Source organism: Pelodiscus sinensis, chromosome 1 (assembly GCF_049634645.1).
Source record: "Pelodiscus sinensis isolate JC-2024 chromosome 1, ASM4963464v1, whole genome shotgun sequence".
NCBI lineage: Eukaryota > Metazoa > Chordata > Testudines > Trionychidae > Pelodiscus > Pelodiscus sinensis.
Genome location: NC_134711.1, coordinates 138,297,795 through 138,317,474, shown reverse-complemented (window position 1 = coordinate 138,317,474; position 19,680 = coordinate 138,297,795). Strand labels below are relative to the sequence as shown.

The 19,680-nt window shown below is 54.8% G+C and overlaps 1 protein-coding gene across 1 annotated transcript; it reads left to right on the top strand.

Annotated features, from left to right (window-relative positions):
* Positions 1-123: 123 nt before the first annotated feature.
* Positions 124-19,675, top strand: P3H3 (prolyl 3-hydroxylase 3). The gene is made up of 15 exons (XM_075903661.1): positions 124-870; positions 3,076-3,228; positions 4,398-4,581; positions 4,724-4,855; positions 6,346-6,479; positions 6,892-6,981; positions 7,393-7,445; positions 7,695-7,753; positions 9,179-9,303; positions 9,464-9,559; positions 10,199-10,349; positions 10,498-10,615; positions 16,733-16,808; positions 17,288-17,428; positions 18,983-19,675. Exons 1-15 carry the CDS (start codon positions 439-441, stop codon positions 19,199-19,201), a joined length of 2,163 nt encoding a protein of 720 aa, XP_075759776.1. The 5' UTR covers positions 124-438; the 3' UTR covers positions 19,202-19,675.
* Positions 19,676-19,680: the final 5 nt, after the last annotated feature.

Sequence of the window (19,680 nt, the reverse complement as noted above, 5' to 3'; positions counted from 1 at the left end):
AGGGGAGGGAAAAATGAGTGAACAGATCACTGTCTCTTTTCTCCTTTTTTTCCATCTCCCCTTCCCTTCCGCACTACAGCAGGTTGGGTGAGGAGGCGGACAGGCCCTCTGCTTGGCCCCGGTCCATCCAGATTTGACGCCTGCCGGGGTCTCCCTGGCACCAGGCACGTTTACTGGGAAGTCTTCCTCGCTCCTGCAGCCTTGTGCCCGCGGTCCGGGCCCCGCTCCGCTTTCGTGGCTGGCCGCCTGGGAAGTTCTGGGAGGAATTCTAGCCTCTGGCGCCTCCCCGCTCTCTGCCTCCTCTCCCAGCCCAGCCACACAGCGGCAAGAGCGGCGCTCCCGCCTCCTGCCAACGCGCCCCGCGGCGGGGTCCTCGGCCCCGGCTTCGCCTCCCGCGCCCAGCACGGCCCCGTCCCTCCGCAGCCCCCCGGCTCTGCCATGGCCCCCTGCCTCCTCGCCCTCCTCCTCCTCCTCGCCCTGCCGGCCCCGGCCCTCCTCTCCCCCGGCCCAGGGCGCCTGCTCCCCTACGACCTGCTCTACGCCGACGGGGTGCGGGCCTACTTCGCGCGGGACTGGCCCCGGGCGGCCGAGCTGCTGCAGCGCGCCCTGCACAGCTACTCGCAGCTGCTGGGGGCGCGGCGCGGCTGCCAGGGCACATGCGGGGAGGAGGCCGGGTTCGCGGGCCCGCCGGCGGCCCCCGCCTGGGAGACCCGCTTCTTCGACAGGGTCCTGCAGCGCGCCGAGTGCCTGGAGGAGTGTCTGCGGCGCCGGCTGGGCTCCGAGCCCTCCCTCCACCGGGCCAGCAGGGAGACCCGACAGGACTTCGAGCAGAGGGAGCCCTACAACTACCTCCAGGTGGCCCTGTTCAAGGTGAGGGGAGGTCCGCGCTCACTGCCGGCCCTGAGCCCCTGCTGGGTACGGCCTGTGGCAGGAAGGCGAGGGGCACCTTCCCCAAGCCCCCAACCAAGGGGCTTCTCTGCTTCACCAGCCGCTGACCTGTGCCAAGATTGGCTTATGTGTGGGGGCAGGTGTCAGTGACTCTTAATCCCATACCTGTGTCTGCCCAGTGCTGCTGGCCTAACAAACGGGATAGGGAGTTGGTTTTGTGTATGTCCTCCGGAGTTGAGACACTTGGCTGGGGAAGGGGGAAAGGCAATTCGGAGTGAGGTGGCACCAGAGTAGAGGTTTCGTCACATCCCATCTAGCAGGGGACAGCATGATGCTTTATTTAAAACTAGGGGATTTACCCGGCCTTGCTCAAGTCCTTAACTGAAATAATTGTTCTTCTTTATTTAACTCTTTGCTGGGCAGGGGGGCTAAGGAGGAGGGGGTCAGTATGCAGGCTGCCCTAGGGAGAGAGAACTGCCCCAGCCCTCTCTCACCACATAGCATGGGGCCAAGTGCGAAGCGCCTCCCCATGGCTATCTCAGCTGCAGCGGGCAGAGCTGAGGGAGCGTGCATGTCCCCTGGCTGGAGGACAGACACATACAAACAGACAAACTCTCTGAAATATATAGTAGACAACTGTCCCTTTTTCCACCCCTGCCCTCTCTTAACTCAATGTGATTATAATTGCCCTGCTCCCCATCTCTGGCCCCTTGCTGCACACCCCTCTCTGCCACCATTATACAGTATAATTGTCCCTGCTAGCAGAACCCTCCTTTTCCATGCTATGAGAAAAAATCCCATTCCAGGCACATCCCATTGTCCTAGCACAACCAAACCCTGCCCTTGCTTTAAGTTACTATAAGAAGACGCTGCCTACCACATCTGGTGGTCCTAGCGCTTACCACTTAGGAGCAGTTCTTGAACAGACAGACACGCAAACTTTCTCAAATATATAGTAGTTTAGGTCCTACAATAGTAGCTACAATGTCAGACATGGCCATAGGTGGCAAGTTATATGGGCTCGTGGTGCCCATGCTCCAGCTCTACCAATATTTGGAGCTGGGTCTCTCCCCTGGCCCTGCCTGGAGCGGGCCCTGGCCCCCACCTGCCACGCATCCTACCCCTTGGCCCCAGAGAATCCCCCCACAATTCCCTGTCACCTGCACCTTCCCGGTGCCTCTCTCCCCTTCCCTCACTGCTCCTGCCCCCCTTGCCCTCTTCCTCCCTGGTGCCCACCTCCTCTGTCCCAGTTCTCCTCATGCCCTTCTGTGCCCTCACACATGACTTGCTCCATCCCCTGCCTTCCTCATGCCCACCCCTCCTTTCAACCTCTCTTCTCCCGGCACCCACCCCTCCCCTTTCCTCTTCCTGTCTCTCACCTCCATTGCCTCTCCCAGCATCACCCTGTCCCCTCGCTTCTCACACCCCTCCCCACTCCTGCCCTTTTCCTCATTGTCTCCTCTTGGCCCCTGGCATTTGTCTCTCCTCTACCCTGCTCCTTGGTGCCTGCCCCTTTCTTCTGCTGTCCTGGCCTCCTCCTCTCCCCTCTGCACAAGCCCCTTCCTCTCTTCACCCCCCACCACTTCGTTAGTTTTCCCCCTGCCTCTTCCCTCACCTTCTGCCATCCCAACACCTGCACCTGCCGGGCGAGTCAGCATGGCGAGTGGCTGCCCTGTGTGCAGGGGCTGGAACCAGGGCCGTGGTGCTGTTTTTAGTGCTGCAGCCCCAGCCCAGGAGCAGCTACACCATTGTCCAGATCCAGTCCCGGCACATGAGGCAGTGTGCTCCATGTGCTGGGACTCAAGCTGGGGCCATGGTGCTATTTTTAGCATTGCGGCCCAGGCTCCAGCTATGGCAGCTGTCACTCAGCCTGTGTGGTGGCTGCCCAGCTGCTCCAGGGGTGTGCAGTCACCTGTCACACGGCCCCACCTTTAGGAGCAGCCGGGGCCGCAGCTGCGTGGCTCTGCTGAGTGGGTGGGCGGGAATGAAATTCTTGGTGCGTGCAGGCGCACACCTTACAGGGCACCCTGGTCAACATAGCATGTTGGTTTATTAGGCCTATTCTGCAAATATAGTTCCAAAGCCAGGCTAACTAATGGCATGTGTGTGGGGAGGGAGGTTTAGACATGAGAAGGAACTGCCCGGGGACTTGGCAGTTGCTCTACGTGGGTTGTCTTGTCCTTGCAGCTGAAGAAGCTGGATGAAGCGGTGTCAGCGGCTCACACGTTTTTCGTGGCCAATCCCCAGCACATACAGATGCGTGAAGACATGGAAAAATACCAGCGCATGGCAGAGGTGAAGCTAGAGAGTTTCCGAGACCTGCAGGCCACACCATATTGGGTGAGACCCCCATGGAGATCTGTGCACCTGATGCATACTTCAGCAAGGCCTGCCAACTTACTCCAGGGGATCAGGGCCCAAGATTAACCCTGGCTTCCCCATCTCTGCTTCATTGCCTCACAGGGGTCAGAGCCTGAGGGTTTCCATAGACCAGGGGTGGGCAAACATTTTGGCCTGAGGGCTACATCTTGGTGTGGCAATTGTATGGCAGGCCATGAATGCTCACAAATTGGGGCCTGGAGTGTAGGAGGGGGTACAGGCTCTGGGGTGGAGCCAGAAATGAGTTCAGGATGCAAGAAGGTGCTCCAGGCTGGGACGGTGAGGTTCGGAGGCTAAGAGGGGCCTCTTGACTGGGACGGGATTGGGGCATACAGAGAGGTGAGGGACTCGGGCTCTGGGGTGGTACTGGGAATAAAGAGCTTGGGGTGCAGAAGGGTGCTCCGGGTTGGGATGGAGGGGTGTGGGAGTGGGATCAGTTCTTGGGCTGGGGCTGGGACACCAGTGGGGGGTGAGGCTGTGGCTGGGGGAGGCACTCTCTGGGAGGCCTCTGGGGATGAGAGATTTGGGGTGCAAGAGGGTGTGTGCTGGGCTAGAATGGAAGGGTTTGGAGGGCAGGAGGAGGGATCAGGGCTGGTGCTGGGGTTTTGGGAGGTGGAGGCACAGAGGTGCAGGATCTAGGTGGTGCATACCTCAAGCAACTCCTGGAAACAGCGGCACATTCCCCCTGTGGTGGGGCCATATGGCTTTGTGTACCACCCTGTGTGCAGGCACCACCCTTGCAACGTCCATTGGTCACAGTTCCCAGCCAATAGGAGCTGGAGAGCTGGTGCTTGGGATGGGGGCAGTGCACAGTGCCCCCAGGCTGCCCTGCTTCCAGGAGCCACGTGGAGCTGCTACAAGCACAGAATGGGGCAGGGTAAGCCCCCAACCCTCCTCTTTGGCTGGCGCACCCTGGCGGGAGCTCAAAACCTCATTAAAAGGTCTGACAGGCTGCATGTGGCCCATGGGCCATAGTTTGCCCACCCCTGCCATAGTGCATTATCCAAACAGACCCACAGACAGTAAGGCTGCCCTTTGAGTGATCCAAAATCCTGGGTAGCCAATTACCAATTGAGCATGAAGGGTGGGGCCCAGACATCAACCACAAGGCCTGGTGCTGCTCCTTGCAGGAGGCGTACGAAACCGGGGTGCAGCACTACAATGCAGATGAGTACCTGCAGGCTGCCAGGAAGCTGGAAGAGTCGCTCGAAGAGGTGCTGTTGGCACTGGAGGATTGTCGCGCTCTGTGCGAGGGGCCCCAGGAGGATGGCACAGAGGAGGAGATGCAACCCAGCCTTTATGAAGCCATTGCAGGTAGTGTGAGGGGTGCTGTGTCGCTGGGTGGGTCACTCTTTCTCCTCTGGACATGTGCCTTCCCCTGGCATCCCAGTCGGCAGAAAGGGGAGCTGCTGTACTGCTGCACTGCCGCCCTTCATCCCCTCTCTTTCCCTGTCAGCCCATTACATGCAGGTCCTGATGTGCAGGCAGCACTGCGTCCTGGAGATTGCCACCAAGCCCGGACGGGTTTCAGCCACAGACGATTTCATCCCATCCCATTTGGACTTGCTGCAGTTTGCTTATGATCAGGGTAAGCAGCGCGGCTGGCCAGCAGGTGGCGCTGTGACACTAGTGAGTGGAGAGTGAGGGCTGTACCCACGTGGGCAGTGTGGTGTCCGGTGGATTGGGGGGAGCCTAACTCAGCTCTTGAGTCTCCTCCAAGGCCATCCCACCCTCACTGCTGCTTTTCTCCATCCATGGACGCCTCCCCACTGGGGCCTGTGAGCCAGGGTCCATCTTGGAACGACCCCTCTCACTGAAAGTGCTACATTGTCCTGCATTTTGCTTCAACTACCCCAGACTAACACGGCTACATTTCTATCACCCCTCTCACTGGAGGGTCATTTTAATCTTGCCCCTTTTTCTCCTATGATGTCCCTAAAATCTGGCCTTTCCTCTCAATCCGCACAGCCAAAGCTCTTGCCTTGCCCCTCCCCCCCATTTCTCACCATTACCATGGCCCCCTTCTCTTCTCCAGCCCTTCCTCCTTTCAAGCCAGTGTAGGACGCTGCTGCTAAAGTCACCTTCTCAGGGCTCTGACCATGCACCCTGGCATGCCTCTGCTGACTGCCCCTGCACCTCCCTGTCAGACACAAACCCCTTGGTTTTCCCAGTTAGACCTGTGGAGAATTAACTCTGCCCTGCCTAGCTGTTCTAGTGACACTGGGGCTGTGCCCATATTGCCACCACTACCAGTCAGTTTGTCCTTTCAGCACTGCCTTCTCCCTCCCACGCAGCCCTGTGCAGGGGGACATCCAAACAGCCACTGTCTGATCCTTCTCCAGCCTCCTCACCTCTGCCCGAGGCCTCCAGGACTTAGCCTGCTGAGCAAGTTACGAGCAGAGGCAGTTCCTCTTCCCTCCTTCCCTTGCCCCGCTTTTGTCTTCCTCCCTCCTTCCACAACCTCCTAACCCCAATGAAAAAAGCTCCATGGAACTAGCAAACCGAGCCCGTTCTTCACCAGGCTCATTGCTTGTCTGGGTGTCATAGAACCATCGAATCCCAGGGCTGGAAGAGACCTCAGGGTGTCATCTAGTAAAACCCCCTGCTCAGCGAAGGACCAACCCAACTAAATCATCCCAGCCAGGGCTTGGTCAAGCCAGGACTTAAAAACCTCTAGGGAATGGAGATTCCACCACTTCCCTAGGTAACCCATCCCAGTGCTTCACCACCCTCCTCGGGAAATAGTTTTTCCTAATATCCAACCTAGACCTCTCCGACTGTAACTTGAGACCATTGTTCCTTGTCCCCATTGCCTACCCTTCATCAACCTTTGGCCTCCAAGCCCCGCAGGCCAGGGCGTGTCAGAATGGGCCCTGATCCGGAGTGTGCCCAATGAGCACTGTCGTCATGCAGATATTCACTGATCATAACAATTTCATAGTCCCAGATCTTCAGGGGTATCTAGGTGCCTAACTGCCAGTGATCTCAATAAGCACTAAGTGCCTAAATATGTCTGAGGATCTAAGCCGTAGTTGCAAGACCTCACCATACCCATCTCCTTCTCTGCCTCTGAGCCAGCTGGGAACCAGGCCTTGGCTGCTGAATGCGCCACTTCCTACCTACTCTTCTATCCTGCGGATGAGCTGATGTTGGAGAAGATGAAACAGTATGAGGCGGAGCTGGGAGAAGGAACATTAGTCACAGCCAGAGAGGTACCAGCACCACTCCTCCAGTTCTGCCTTCTCTGAGTCTCTTCTTCCCCCTACGGTTGGGCCAGGGTTGGGTCCCAATGGGGAGAGATGCCTTTATATGTGTGTGCATGTAGAGCCCGGGGCTGGATGGAGACTTACTCCCCACACACAGGAAAAACTTAAAAAACAACAAATGCGTAGCACTTTAGCACTTTATAGACTAACAAAACATGTTGATGATATCATGAGCTTTCATGGTCACAGCTCACTCCTTCAGATGACCAGAGTGTAGGATGGCCCCACATACAGATGATCGGGCTGGGGTCTCCCCAAGGCAGAATGAGGGTGCCTTTGTGAGGCTAGGGGGTGGTTGGGAGTCTCCCCAGGACTCCCCTATGTGGGACAGTTGTTTGACAGTTGTACATGTCTCCAGAATATTCGGCGCTATGTGCAGAGGTCTCTGATGGAGAAGAAGTTGATTTACTATGCGGTGGAGCATCTGGGAGGAATTTTTAATGACCCTGTAAGTAGTTGCATCTTCTTTCAGAGGGCTGAGTTCTCCCTGCCCTAGTCTCATGAAGGCAATTTACTGTTCATTAATCTATAGCACTCACTTCACCAGATTATTGTCCTGGCCCTGTAAGGGTTGGACATTGATGTGAGGTAGAATGATCTCCAAGGCGAAGTGGAGACCCTCAAAGCCCTCTTTTCTCCTGTGCCTGTGACCACAGCTGGGGGTGAGAGGGCAAGAAGGAATTTCCACGTGGAAATCCGAACTTTATGCAGCTTGGGAGGCAAGGACACGCACTAAACAGGCCCAGTGGTCTGATCTGGCCTGGGAGGAAGTGGGGCACTGGACTAGGCGGGTCCATCTGTCTGATCCAGCATAGGAAGAGTGTGCTGGGTAGCTGAGCCCCTCCTTTTGTTTCTTTAGGATCCCTGGACCCCAGAGGAGCTGATTCCTGAAAGTCTGAAGCAGAAACACAGGTAAGAGCTAAAGCAGCGTGCGGGGTGTGAGTTGGAGGCATGCTGAGCATGGGAGTGACTGTGCGTGGAAGAGAGATGCGGGGTGTTACCTGTGGTATACAGGAGGTCTGACTAAATGATCACTGTGGTCCATTCTGACCTTGGAATCTGGGACTCTGGTTTGTTGCTGAGTGTGTGACTGAAAAGGGAGCAAGGGGCTATATCTGTGGATGCTAACAGCCCCTTCTGTGTCTCTCCCTTGCTCCCGAGAGAGAATCAGGAGAAGCAGAGGCTGGAGAATCTGGATGTTGGAGACCAAGAGCAGAGGGGTGAGTAAAAGATCCTGGGATGGGAGACAGAAGCCATTGAAAGACAGGGCTAAATACTGTCTGAGCCTCTACTGTTCCAGGCTCAATGATTGTAATGACAACATGGATGCAAACTAACTGCCTCCCATCACTACCCAACGGAGCCCCGCGTACCTTCCCGACCACCTTCCCCTCATCACCCGAGCCGGCTGCACACGTGGCAGCCGGTCCCCTTTCGAACTGCGCCGAAGAGACATCTGTACACACTCGTGCTTCACACGCTCCACTTCCCCACACTTGTGACCTGCCCAGATACCAAGTGGTGGGACCTCCTCCCACCAATAGAGGGTGGGGAGCCCCGGTGGGCCAGTCTGTACTCCACCTTGGTTCCATGGCTCGCCAAGGACATCAGCTGGAGAATCCTGCATGGCACGGTGAGCACAGGCATGTACTTGGCACAGTTCACCCCCATTCCCGACACTTGCCCCTTCTGTGGTGTGGGGAGACCCTGGCACATGTCTACCTCGAGCTCACCAGGTTACAGCCCCTCTTCCGGCTCCTCCAGAACCTCTTGTTGAGGTTCTGGCTGCACTTCTCCCCTCACCTGTTAATTTATGCACACACCATCCGTGGCCCCACAAAGTTGCAGGACCTCCTCCTCAGCCTCCTCCTGGCTCTGGCCAAGATGGCCATTCACAAGACCAGGGAGCAGAGGTTGGCAAAGGGAAGGGCCTGTGGCTGCGGGGCCTATTTCCGCTCCTGTATCCGCTCACACATCCAGGCAGAGTTCACTAGGCGGCGACCCCTGGCTCTCTCAAGACCTTCGAGGGGCAGTGGGTGGTGTCTGGGGTTCTCTGCTCGGTGTCCCCATCTGGCTCCCTCGTTTTAGCCCTTTGACCTCTGCACCTATTCCTGATTTTTCTTTATTTGTCCCCAGTAATTAGTTGGCATTCTGGGCTCTGTGTACCCTCCCCGTAGGTTGGGGGGAGGTCCTTCCAATGTGGGTGGGCTAATGCCTGCCCACCTTCTGGAATCCAATAGGATCACTGCCCCATAGAGCACAGGCTGCTGGGCAAAATCTTCAAGTGCATGCTGTTTCTGGGACCTGTGAAATAACAGCCCTGAAGGCACTGCAGCTGAAACTGCACAGTGCTAATGTTGATGTAGGGCAAACCAGCCATGACTCGGTGCAGCTAGCGTGGACATGTTAAACCAGTTGGGCTTAAGCCACCTCAGCGGTTACACGTTTACCCTAAATAAACACATTTTAACACCCCTAGTAGGAGGCAGAGACAAGACGTGTGTGTGGAAAAAGGGGGATGATTTAAGTCTTTGCTAGGTTTTGTTCCTTGTGGCGCAGTCTAAAGACCTTTTTGAACTCTCAGCTGCTTCTGCAGATCCAGAGAGAACCCACAAGGAGACTGAGCCCTTTCTCCTCCCACACAGGTCCATTCTCTTTTGAGGGGATCACCGTCGCCATGGACTCTCGCCAGCTGAATGGATCCCAGCGAGTTTTCTTTGACAGAGTGCTGACAGAGTCCGAATGTAAGGACATTCTCCGGCTGGCAATGGTGAGGACAGAAGCCTACAGGGGTATAAGGACATGGAGGGAGGAGCAGCCTACCCCGGCCCAGCACTGTCATCCTCCAGCAGGGGTGCTCTGACATAGGATGGGCGGTGGGGAGAGAAGAAAGGACACCGTGCCTGAAACTCCCCTCCAATCTATTTCAGGCAGCTGGCGGCAGGGGAGATGGTTACCGGGGCAGACAGTCCCCTCACACGCCCCATGAGAGATTTGAAGGGTTAACAGTGTTAAAGGCTTTGAAGGTAAATGGCTCAATGCTTCCGCATATGTTGGGGTCCCATCCCAAGGCATGGCTTGTCTCGGGGAGTTCCTTGGGCTCCAGCTGCTTGCTCACCTGACTGTGGGTGAGGGGTTCACAGAGTGTTCTCCCTGTGATACATGAGCTGTCTCACAGGCCACTCCCTTGCATGGGGGGCACATTTCTCTCACGTGTGCTTCCTCCCATGGGCCCACTCAGGCCGTCTCTCGCGGTCTCATGACCCTCCCACGGGCACAGGCTATTTCCCAGGAGGCACTGCTTCACCCAGGCCCAGGCTGCGTGTTTCTGTCCTGCTTTTGCAGGGGCCTTTCTCAGGTTTCATTTCCTCTGTTGTTTCCCCTGTTGTTTCCCAGAGTGCTTCTCACCCTCTGGCCCAGAGGAGGGTGTTTTTCCTGGACCTGCTTCTCCATTGCATACACAGAAATGGAGGTGATGTTTCTCATGGCTTTTTCTCTCCTGCATGTGCACAGTCCCAGGCGTCTTGCATTGGTCTCCTTGCTTGTGCATGCATGTGAACACAGGACTTCTTGCAGGCATGCTGCTCCCTCACACCCACATGTTGTTTCTCACTGATGTGTTCCTTACACATGTGGTTTCTCACAAGCGTGTTTTTACTTTCCAGCTGGCACAGGATGGGACTGTGAACTGGAGAGATGCCAGACTGCTCCTGCATGCCAGTGAGAAGTCTCGGAAAATAGTAGAGTCCTATTTCACCCCTGGGAAAAGGCTCCATTTCTCATTCACGCACCTCGTGTGCCGCACGGCTGTGGAGGGTAAAGGAAGCCCAGTCCTAGCTCCCTAGAGATTCCCCTCCCCACACCATCTCTGGGCCCCTGCTTATCCACAATCCAAGCGGTGCCCTTTGCCTGCTGTATCTTCTATCCTCAGGCGCTAATGTTCCCCTGCAATGTCCCTTTCCAGGGGAGCAGGATGGTCGCATGGATCTCAGTCATCCAGTTCATGCTGATAACTGTCTCTTGGATCCTGAGGGGAAAGAATGCTGGAGAGAGCCGCCTGCCTACGTGTACAGGGACTACAGGTGAGAGTAGATGGGCCCTGAAGCTGAGAAGTTGGAGGTAAAAACATATCCCCAGCTCCAGAGAGCACAGTCAGTGTGTCTGGGGGGGACCCCAGAGTTTCATGGGAACAGAGGGATTGCCACACTTGAGCAGGCCTGGCATCTGGTTCATCTGGCCTTGGAATCTGTGAATCTCTCTAGTCCAGTGTCCTGCCTGTCACCGTAGTCAGGACCAACTTCTCCAAAAGAAAGAGCAGAGCGACCCACAGGCAGATGTGGGATATGTCCCCCATGTTAGCTTTCACCTGGCCTTTAGTTGTTAGGGACTGGCATGAGCCCTGAAGCATGACCTGTAACATTCCTTCCAAAATGTCGTTCTCTGTGATAACTCTGCTAGTCTTGTCCAGTCTCATTCTGCATCTTGCTCAGTGTGTGGCCTCAGTAGCTGTGATCTCCACAGTGTAATCCTACATTGGGTGGGAAAGTATTTCCCTCTCTAGTGCTGAATTCCCACCTTTCAGTGCCACTGGGTGTCCCTGTGGTGGTCAGTGCTTCTTGGTTACTGGTCCATGCTCTTCTGCTGTGGAGAGGGAATGGTGGGGGAGCCCTGGCCCTTCCACTGAGCTTCAGTTCAGGGCCCTGAAAGGTTTCCACAAATCCAGCGCTTTTAGGCTGCCCCCCTCTCTCCCTGGGCCACTTCTACCACCCGCTCTGTGGTCCAAGTTTTGCAGTCTGCTGTGAGCAGGTAACAGGGAAATTCTGCTGTTTCCATCAGTGTACTCAGGATGTTAAAAGGTGGGTAAATGACTAATCATGTAGTCCAGCACCTGCAGTTTGCAGCACCTAACAGCACCTGCAATCTGTCTGGGCCCAGCAGTTCAGTGCATTTCTCCAGAGGAAGACTCCTGTAGCACCCCTTCACAAGGGCTCACAGAGCAGGTCCTTCTCCCTCCCTGGTCAGCCCTTTTCTAAGATGTCTGGCTTCCATTTAAGCCCCCTCCTCTGTCTGGCGCATGCTCTGCAGGTGAGCCGGGTGAGGTTGTTCGGGCCCAGAATTGCTCTTGAAGCCTTAAGTGTACAGCCACTAGAACTGAAGGGGTGGTACACCCCATCACATACCCTCCCTCCCTGGTGTCAGGGAAACTTGTGGTTCTCATTCTCCCCCGCTGATGGAAAAAAACCCTGTTTTCTTATGGTCTGTCTTCCCCTGTACAGTACTTGACAACAATAGGACTAAAGGAAAGGTACCTTCTCATTGCCCTTTGGTTGGTATCTTTCCCTGGGTTCAGCGGAGGGGAGTGAGATCTGACGCTGAAAGGATTTTCCACCAAATAATATCATAATGGGTCTACAGCCCACTCTACAACCAGGGCTTCCTTCCCAGTGATGGAGTAGGATATTTCTCAAGGAAAGAGCTTCTGGCCATGGTTCGCATGTTACCCATTAAGGTTCCATGTGTGGTACAAGACATTTGTTTACCATTGCCCATGCACAGGGTGGCCAAATTCTGCTGTTTCCATCAGTGTACTCCGGATGTTAAGAGGCGGGTAATTGTGTAGTCCAGCTCTTACTACATTTAAAATGCAGAGCTGCGGCGGTCCCAGACTTATCAACTCAGGCTGCTGTGAACAGGAGCTGCTGCCAGAGCAGCTTCTGCCTGTGGTGAGACTCAGCCCTCTGCAGGCAGAGGCTGCTTCATGTCAGCCTTCTCTACCCCTCTCTGTTGCTGCCTCTGTTAGAGGCAGCAGTGGGGGAAGGGGGGAGGCAGTGTCGCAGAGATGGTGCTGGGGGGAACTGGCTTTTTAAGGCAGCGGGTGGGGTGGAAAGTGAGTAAAGTACTCAACTTGACTACTCGCTTGCATCCCTAATGGGCACACCCTACAAATTCGAGATACACAAGCACAGTTAGCAAAATACCCTGTCCCGGGAGACTGCCTTGATTACAACAATCGTGGAGCTCACTGAAATGAAGGAGGGCCACTCATGCGGGCCACTTGCTAGCGTAGGTTTCCCATCACTGATGTACACCAGGGCACACTGCCAGTGGTCAAAGTCCACGGTCCATCTGTAGCTGGAATGTAGCCGTGGTTCCATGAAGGCTGAAGGAAACAATCTGAAATGGATAGAGCCCGCACAGTGCAGGAAATGCTGCTTCTCTTGTGCTGCGTCTGTCACAACCATCTGCCAATAGCCCTTCATAAGGCCAAAAGTGGATTATGTACTTGGTGGCCCCAGGCCTGTCTAGCAACTCAAAAACTGTAGGCATAAGGTACAGACTGCGCTTCATACAGCTTTTACTCTCTGGAAAAATTGTTGCAGAGTTAGGCTGACACATGACGTTTCAGCTCGAACTTAAGGGTGCTCTGCCACATGCTGTGGGACTCCTCAACCACCCGCACGTCTAACATGCTTTGTAGTTCTTGAGGAACCATCTCCCACATCTTCTGTAGCAGGGATTGGAGGCTCTCTTAGATTGTTTTCCTGGTCGAATGTCTGTGGGATGGGGTGGCAGACCAGGTGGGTTCACCCTAGTAGTGCTGAGAAAACAGGGGAAAGCGTCTGTCAGCCATAGTAATTATCCCTTTTCTTCAGGCTGTAGTTCTTCCCTGTGGGTATCAGGTCAGCGTCATAGCCTAAGGGTTCCTGTGGACTGAGCTCGAGTGGAGCTACTGCTATGAGGAGGCTGGCCTGCCAGGCCTGTAGCAGGTTCACATGATAAATCTGCATTTCTTTTCTCTCCTCTTCCCTGGCTGATGACTTTCATAATTGACCACTGGTAGATGTCATCTGGTCTCCCATGTTTACAAAAGATAAATCCTAACTGAAACAGGTGCAGGGAAGGGCTACTGGGATGATCCAAGGAATGGAAAACCTACCTTACTAGAGGAGACTCAAAGGCTTGTTTAGCCTAACTAAAAAAGGCTGAAGGGAGATATAATTGCTGTTTATAAATATATCACAGGGGTAGATGCTGGGAAGGGAGAGAAGTTACTTAAATTAAGCACCAACACTGACACGAGAACAAGTGTGTATAAACTGGCCATCAAGTTTAGGCTTGAAATTAGACAAAGGCTTTTGACCATCAGAGGAGTGAAGTTCTGGAGCAGGCTTCTAAGGAGAGCTGGGGGAGGGAAAGGGGCAAATACCTAAATGTCTTCAAGACTGAGCTCCATAAGTTTATGGAGGGGAGGAAATAATGGGACTGCCTATAATGGCATCTGGCCAATCTGTGACTGCTACCAGCCAAGATATCCAGTGCCCAGTGATGGGGCACTAATGGCGAGGGCTGGGAGTTACCACAGAGCATTCTTTCCCAGGTGTCTGGCTAGAGGGTCATGCCCACACGCACAGGGTCTAACTGATGGCCATGTTTGGGGTTGGGAAGGAATTTGCCTCCCAGTCAGATTGGCAGAGACCTTGGGGGTGGGGATGTTGCCTTTCTCTTCAGCATTAGACACAGTCACTTGTGGATAAACTAGTGTGACTTGACATTTTTAATCATGATCTGAGGACTTGAGTAACTCATCCAGAGATTAGGGATTTATTACAGGCATAGGCACTGACTTCGTCGGCGCTCTGGGGATGGAGCACCCATGGGAAATATTAGTGGGTGCTGAGCATCCATGGATAGCCAACTCCCGCCTCTTCCGCCCTGTGTCTCTGCACTGGCAGCTCTGCTTACTGACTCCTCCCAGCGATTCTGGAGTTCTGGGAACAGCTGATTCACAGCTTCCAGGAAGCTCCAGGGGGAGGAGGAGTGGGGATGGGGCATGCTTGGCAGGGGCTTGTGGAATGGAGGCAGGGCCTGGGGACAAGGGGTGGGTTGAGCTAGAGAGGAAGTCGGCACCTATGATTACAGAAGTGGGTGAGTGAGGTTCAGTGGCTTGTAATGTGCAGGCGGTGAGTCTTGGTGATGATGATGGTCTCTTCTGACGTGAAAGTCTGTGACTCTGAATCCCCTCACCAAGATCTTCCAACTACAGCTAGCTTTCCAGGTTTGAGGGCTTGAGGGTCATTCCTATTGTGAATTGTTGGTGGCGAGCATGTTGTCTCCGAGCTGCGCTGGCTCTGGCCAGATAGCCTGTGTATACAAACTGTCACCATCCCCTTGTTCTTGTGTTCCGAGACTGGGAGAACAACTTTCTTCACCAGAGCATTCACTCTTGTGTCAGCTTTCATAATGTCCCTGTGATGGGATGGACTAGGCTCTGAGACTCATAGCTGGAGACCTGGTGGCCCTGCCACACCCTGCCCTAAAAAAGACCAATAAAGAGGACTTCCAAGCTGGCTGTGTGGGATACAGCCACTCTAGGCAATCAGAAAAGGCTGGGCCTTCATGGAGCAGCCAGCGAGGGCCCATCAGGGTCATATAAAAGGAACTGCAGAGCCAGAGTGAGTTCAGTTTGCTAGGAGGGACTGGAGAAACAAGAGGTGCTCCTGGCTGTCTGGAGAGAAGGCAAGGCCCAAAGCAGGTAACTACTAGCAGGGACCAGGAGAGCGAGGAAGGAGCTTCTGGCTGATTATTGGAATTAGCTAAGATGAGCTCCAGGAAAGTGGCCCAGGGAAACAGAGCAGCCATTAATAAAGGGACAGAGCACAAGGCTGCCAAACTTAAAAGGACCTGGAGCAGTGAGTGGGACTGGGTCCCTCCCATCACCTGTTGGGAGGCGTGGCTGATGGGAGGGAACTGGGGAAAGGGGTTACACTGGCACTGAGCATGGGAGCTAACTGAGACTTGGCAGGAAGCCGTTGCCTGCAAACTGAGCCCAAGAGGCTTGGCTCAGCAGGAAGTCTGGAGTCACTGAAGACAAATAGAGGCAAGGAGTCCCTGGGAAGAAGCCCTTGGGCTGCGGCTCTGTTCCAGAGTAGAAGTCTTACAGCCTAGCCAGACCAAGCATGTATAGCCTGCTGGGCCCTGGTGAGCTGTTTTAGATGAGCGTGCCTGGCCAGGGCTGTTGGACAGGGGACATCTGAATTGTGTCTCCAGAAGGTTGGTTAGTTGGTTTCACGCTTGGACAGAATGTGACTTGGTCAGAGGACGGAGTCACCGAAGCCCCATCTCGCAAGTGCAGTAGCCGACAGGGCTCACTTTGAGAAGAAGAAATTGAGAAAAAAGGGCAGGCGTATGCGCTCGACACTCAGTGATCCCAGGCCCCTGGTCATTCTCACTGCTCTTCTCTGAACCACACTAGTTCTTCGCTATCCATTGGAGACGGGGTCCCCAGCTGCCTCAGTGATGTATGCAAAGGCAGTATAATGCTCTCCATGTCGTTCTCCAGCTTCTTCCTTGTGCACCCAAGCATCCTGTTTGCTTTTTGACCACAGCTGCTCACTGAGGAAAGACTGTCTCTCGGCAGCCAGTAGCAACACCCAGGTCCCTTCCCTGAGCTGATACCCTTTGTTTAGAACCACACAAGTGGTACGAGTCATTTCATTCTTCTTCTTCACTGTGTATTGCTTTGCATCCACCAATACTCAACTTCATTTGCCATCACCCGGCTCATTCCTCTGGCGGGTCGAGGGCTCTGACGTTTCTCCCAGGCCCCTCTGGTACTGACTGACCTAAATAATACTGTGATGCTGTCAGCTGCAGATTTTGCTTCCTCACATTCCAGATCATCATTTATTTATATATATATATATATTAAAGCTAGTCCAGACCATTGAGGCTGCTGCTCTTAATCTTTGGGATGAAAACTGGCCATTTCTGCCTAGTCTTTATTTTCTGTACTGGAGCCAGTTTTTGCCCCATAACCCTGCTTCGCATCTTGTGACTTCAGTTCTTTAGTAGCTCTTATTCAGAGTCTTGTCAAGGCTTTTTGCAAGTCTAAATAAATTATATCAATTGATTCCTTTTTTCTGTTTTACTGACACATTCAAAGACTTCTAAGGAATCAGTGAGACAAATTTTTCCTTTGTAGAATTCAGGCAGGCTGCAGATCATGAACTTCTAATTTTCTTGTTGATTTGAATTATTGTTTCAACCAGTTTGCCTGGCACAGCTGTGAAGCTTGCTGGGCTGCAATTCCGCAATCGCCCCTAGAGACTGTACGGAGGGTGTGAAGTGTGGGTCCAGCAGAGAGGCAAGGAAATCTGGGGAATCTCCCTTATCCAGCAGCAGTCTCTTCCTTTCCACAGTGGGATCCTCTATCTCAACGACGACTTCCTTGGTGGGGACCTGTTCTTCACTGAACTGGATGCAGTGACCGTTACGGTGAGTCCAGTCTGGCCCAGGGAAGGAGAGTGGCTGACAGGATGGGAGTTTGCCCTGAAGGCAGACGCTGGGGAAAGCCAGTGTGTGGTAGGCCCCTCCACTCCAATGGAACCCAGCCCTCAAAACTCAGCAGATTCAAATTGGGGCAGCCAAAGGCAAATTTAAGAAAATCTCAGGCCAGTCTCAGGTTAACTCTTTCCTGGCTGCCATGTCCCACACTCTGTCAGCCTGCATGTGTCTGCCTTTCTCTTCCTAGCCCAAACGCCTGCTTTCTTCCCTGTCCTGCCCGCCTGGCTGCCTAGGGGCAGCTTTCGGTTGACATAAGAGTCCTTGTAAAGCCCACTTCTTTTCTGCTACAAGAGCTATCCCCATACTCCACCTCCTGGGTGAATTGCTGATGGGGGCAGGGCCATTCACAGGGTGGAGGGGGGCAGCATGTGAGACCCCCTGGATTCATCACTGCCTCCTCTCTATGGCAGGCTCAGGTGCCCCCCAAATGTGGGAGGCTGGTGGCCTTCAGCTCCGGAGGGGAGAATCCGCACGGCGTGTGGGCAGTGACGCGCGGGAGGCGCTGTGCCATTGCCCTGTGGTACACGCTTTCCCCGGAGCATGCAGAGCAGGTAACGCCGTCCCCTTTGGAGGGAGAAGCCTGGGCAGAGCCTCCTGTGGGGGGCACTATGTGAGGGCTCTTGCTGGACAGGGATTCCTGGTAGAGGGAGCAGCATGCACTGCAGTGTTGCTAAATCTCTCAGGTTTCTTGCAAGTGATGGCATTTCGGTGGGGGCTGGAGCTCATCCCCCAATGACTCAAGGAGCTCCATGAAGTTCAGCTCTGTGGAAAGCTGGCAGAGTCTCCCCCTGCTCCCCACTCTCACAGGAGGGGCACGGGGAGCTAGACTCTGCTATAGTCCCTCCTTCCCCCTCCTCTCCTGGAAGCAAGGGGAACAGGCTGGCGCCTCTTTACCTGCCCCCCTCCAAGAATCACCCTTGGAAGGAATGGGGTGAGATTTGAAGAGCTCCTGGGAAGGGGGAGAGGGGCCTGCAGCAGCCCCAATCCTGGAAGGGGGTGATGTACCCCAGGAGGAGCAGAGGTGTCTGTGGGGACTGAATTGATGGGAACTAAGGGGGCTAAACTGAGTGGGGTGGGGGCCACTGTAGGTGGGAGGGGCTGAATTGAGGGCAGGGTGCAGGGCCTGAACTGAAGGGGTTGGGATGATGGGGGTGTGGGCTGAACTGAGTGGAGGGAGACCGTGTTAATTGTGGGGAGGGGATGGGCCCATGTGGGGGTGAGAGCCTCCCTCCCCGTGTGCCACAGGCCAGGCTGCCCACTGCCCCGATCCATGTGTGGCAGGGGGCAGCCTAGCATGTAGCACATGGGGATGGGCAGGGAGAGACAAATCCAAAAAGACAGAAAATACAGTGTAACAGCTATTGGTAAACTGTTGGGGTTTGGTGGGAATTTTTTGCAAATCTTTGATCTCTTGAGGGTGGCAGGACTGGGAGAGTCCCCCAGGACAGGGCTGAGGAGCTGGTGGTGGGAGCAATGTACCTACTCCCACTGCAGGGATGTGTGCTGAGCTGCAGGCCAATATTCCCTCCAATTTTTCCCCTACATGTGCAGGATGAATTTTGTTATGTGCACCAGCGCTGAGGTGATGTGTGACACCTCACATCCATATTGATGCAAAAACAAAATTAATGTGGTGAGGGTGGGGCTGCGAGGGGCTTGCAGTGTGGGAGGGGAGTCAGGGCTGGAGCAGAGTATTTGGGAGGATGTGGAGGGTGAGGCCTCCAGGATGGGGCTGGGATGAGGGTTGGTGTGTGGGAGGCTTAGCGCTCCAGCTGAGGGTGCGGGCTCTAGGATGGGGGTGAGGAGTTTGGGGTGCAGGCTGACCAAGGGCTACAGTGAGGAGAGAGGAATCCCCCTAGCTTTCTCTTCTTGCAGCAGCACCTGGCCTGAGGAGAGAGGCATCTCTTCCTGGCCACAGGAAGTCTGGGCAGGTCTGTGTTGCATCTGGCAGAGAGAGGTGCCTCTGTCCAGCACAGCAGGCCCAAGCTGGGGGAGAGGTGCCTTTCCCTGTCACAGCCCTAAGCAGCCATACTGCATAGAGGGAACTTGGGTGGAGAACCCCACTGGGAAGCAGCTGTACCAAACTTCTGTCTGTCTGCTTGCAGGAGCGGATGGAGGCTGAGGACCTGATGAGACAGGGAGACATGGAGCGGGAACCACCACACACAGATGGCGAGGAGCATACGGGGTCTGACCCCAGTGGTGGGGCCTCACCTGAGCCCCCTGTGACCAAGGGAAGAGCCAGATCCACAAGTCAGAGACATAGGCCAGGTTCAGAGTCAGGGCAGCAGCCCCAGAACCTGCGAGCCAGGGATGAGTTCTGAAGCAAGGCATGACAGCTGGAGGCAGGCCACCCCCACTGGCCTGGTACCTTCTTAGGGACACAGCAGGTAGAGGTGGTAGGGCAATTTATTGTACTTGCTCATTGACAGGGGGAGGGGTGCAGCTTGCAGAATGAGGGCATCATGAGCAGGAAGGGCCCTGGCACCCAGACCCATATTCACTCCCTTGACCTGAGAATCATTTTGCCATGCAGAAGTAACAAGCCAAGCTCCCCTCCCCTTCCTTTCCCTCTCCACCATGTCCTGTCATCCAGTGGAACCACCCATATTCATATAGGGCCAAAGCAAAGCAGGGGAAGGGAGTTCTAGGGCCCTTTTTGGGTGGAGGATTTTCTTACTCTTCAGATATTGGGTGGGAAGGAGAGGAAGATCCAGAGAGTTTTGTGACCAGGAGAGGGAGAGGGAGAGGGAGGGTCGAGGTGTGACTGTGAAATAAAGGACAAATGAACAACCCAAGCTGG

Bases quoted from the DNA above. Each gene is read 5' to 3' on its own strand.
- P3H3 (XM_075903661.1), top strand. From the start codon at position 439: ATGGCCCCCTGCCTCCTCGCCCTCCTCCTCCTCCTCGCCCTGCCGGCC. The intron at 6,982-7,392 runs GTAAGTAGTTGC...TTGTTTCTTTAG, and splicing joins GAGGAATTTTTAATGACCCT to GATCCCTGGACCCCAGAGGA. The intron at 10,616-16,732 runs GTGAGAGTAGAT...TCCTTTCCACAG, and splicing joins TACGTGTACAGGGACTACAG to TGGGATCCTCTATCTCAACG.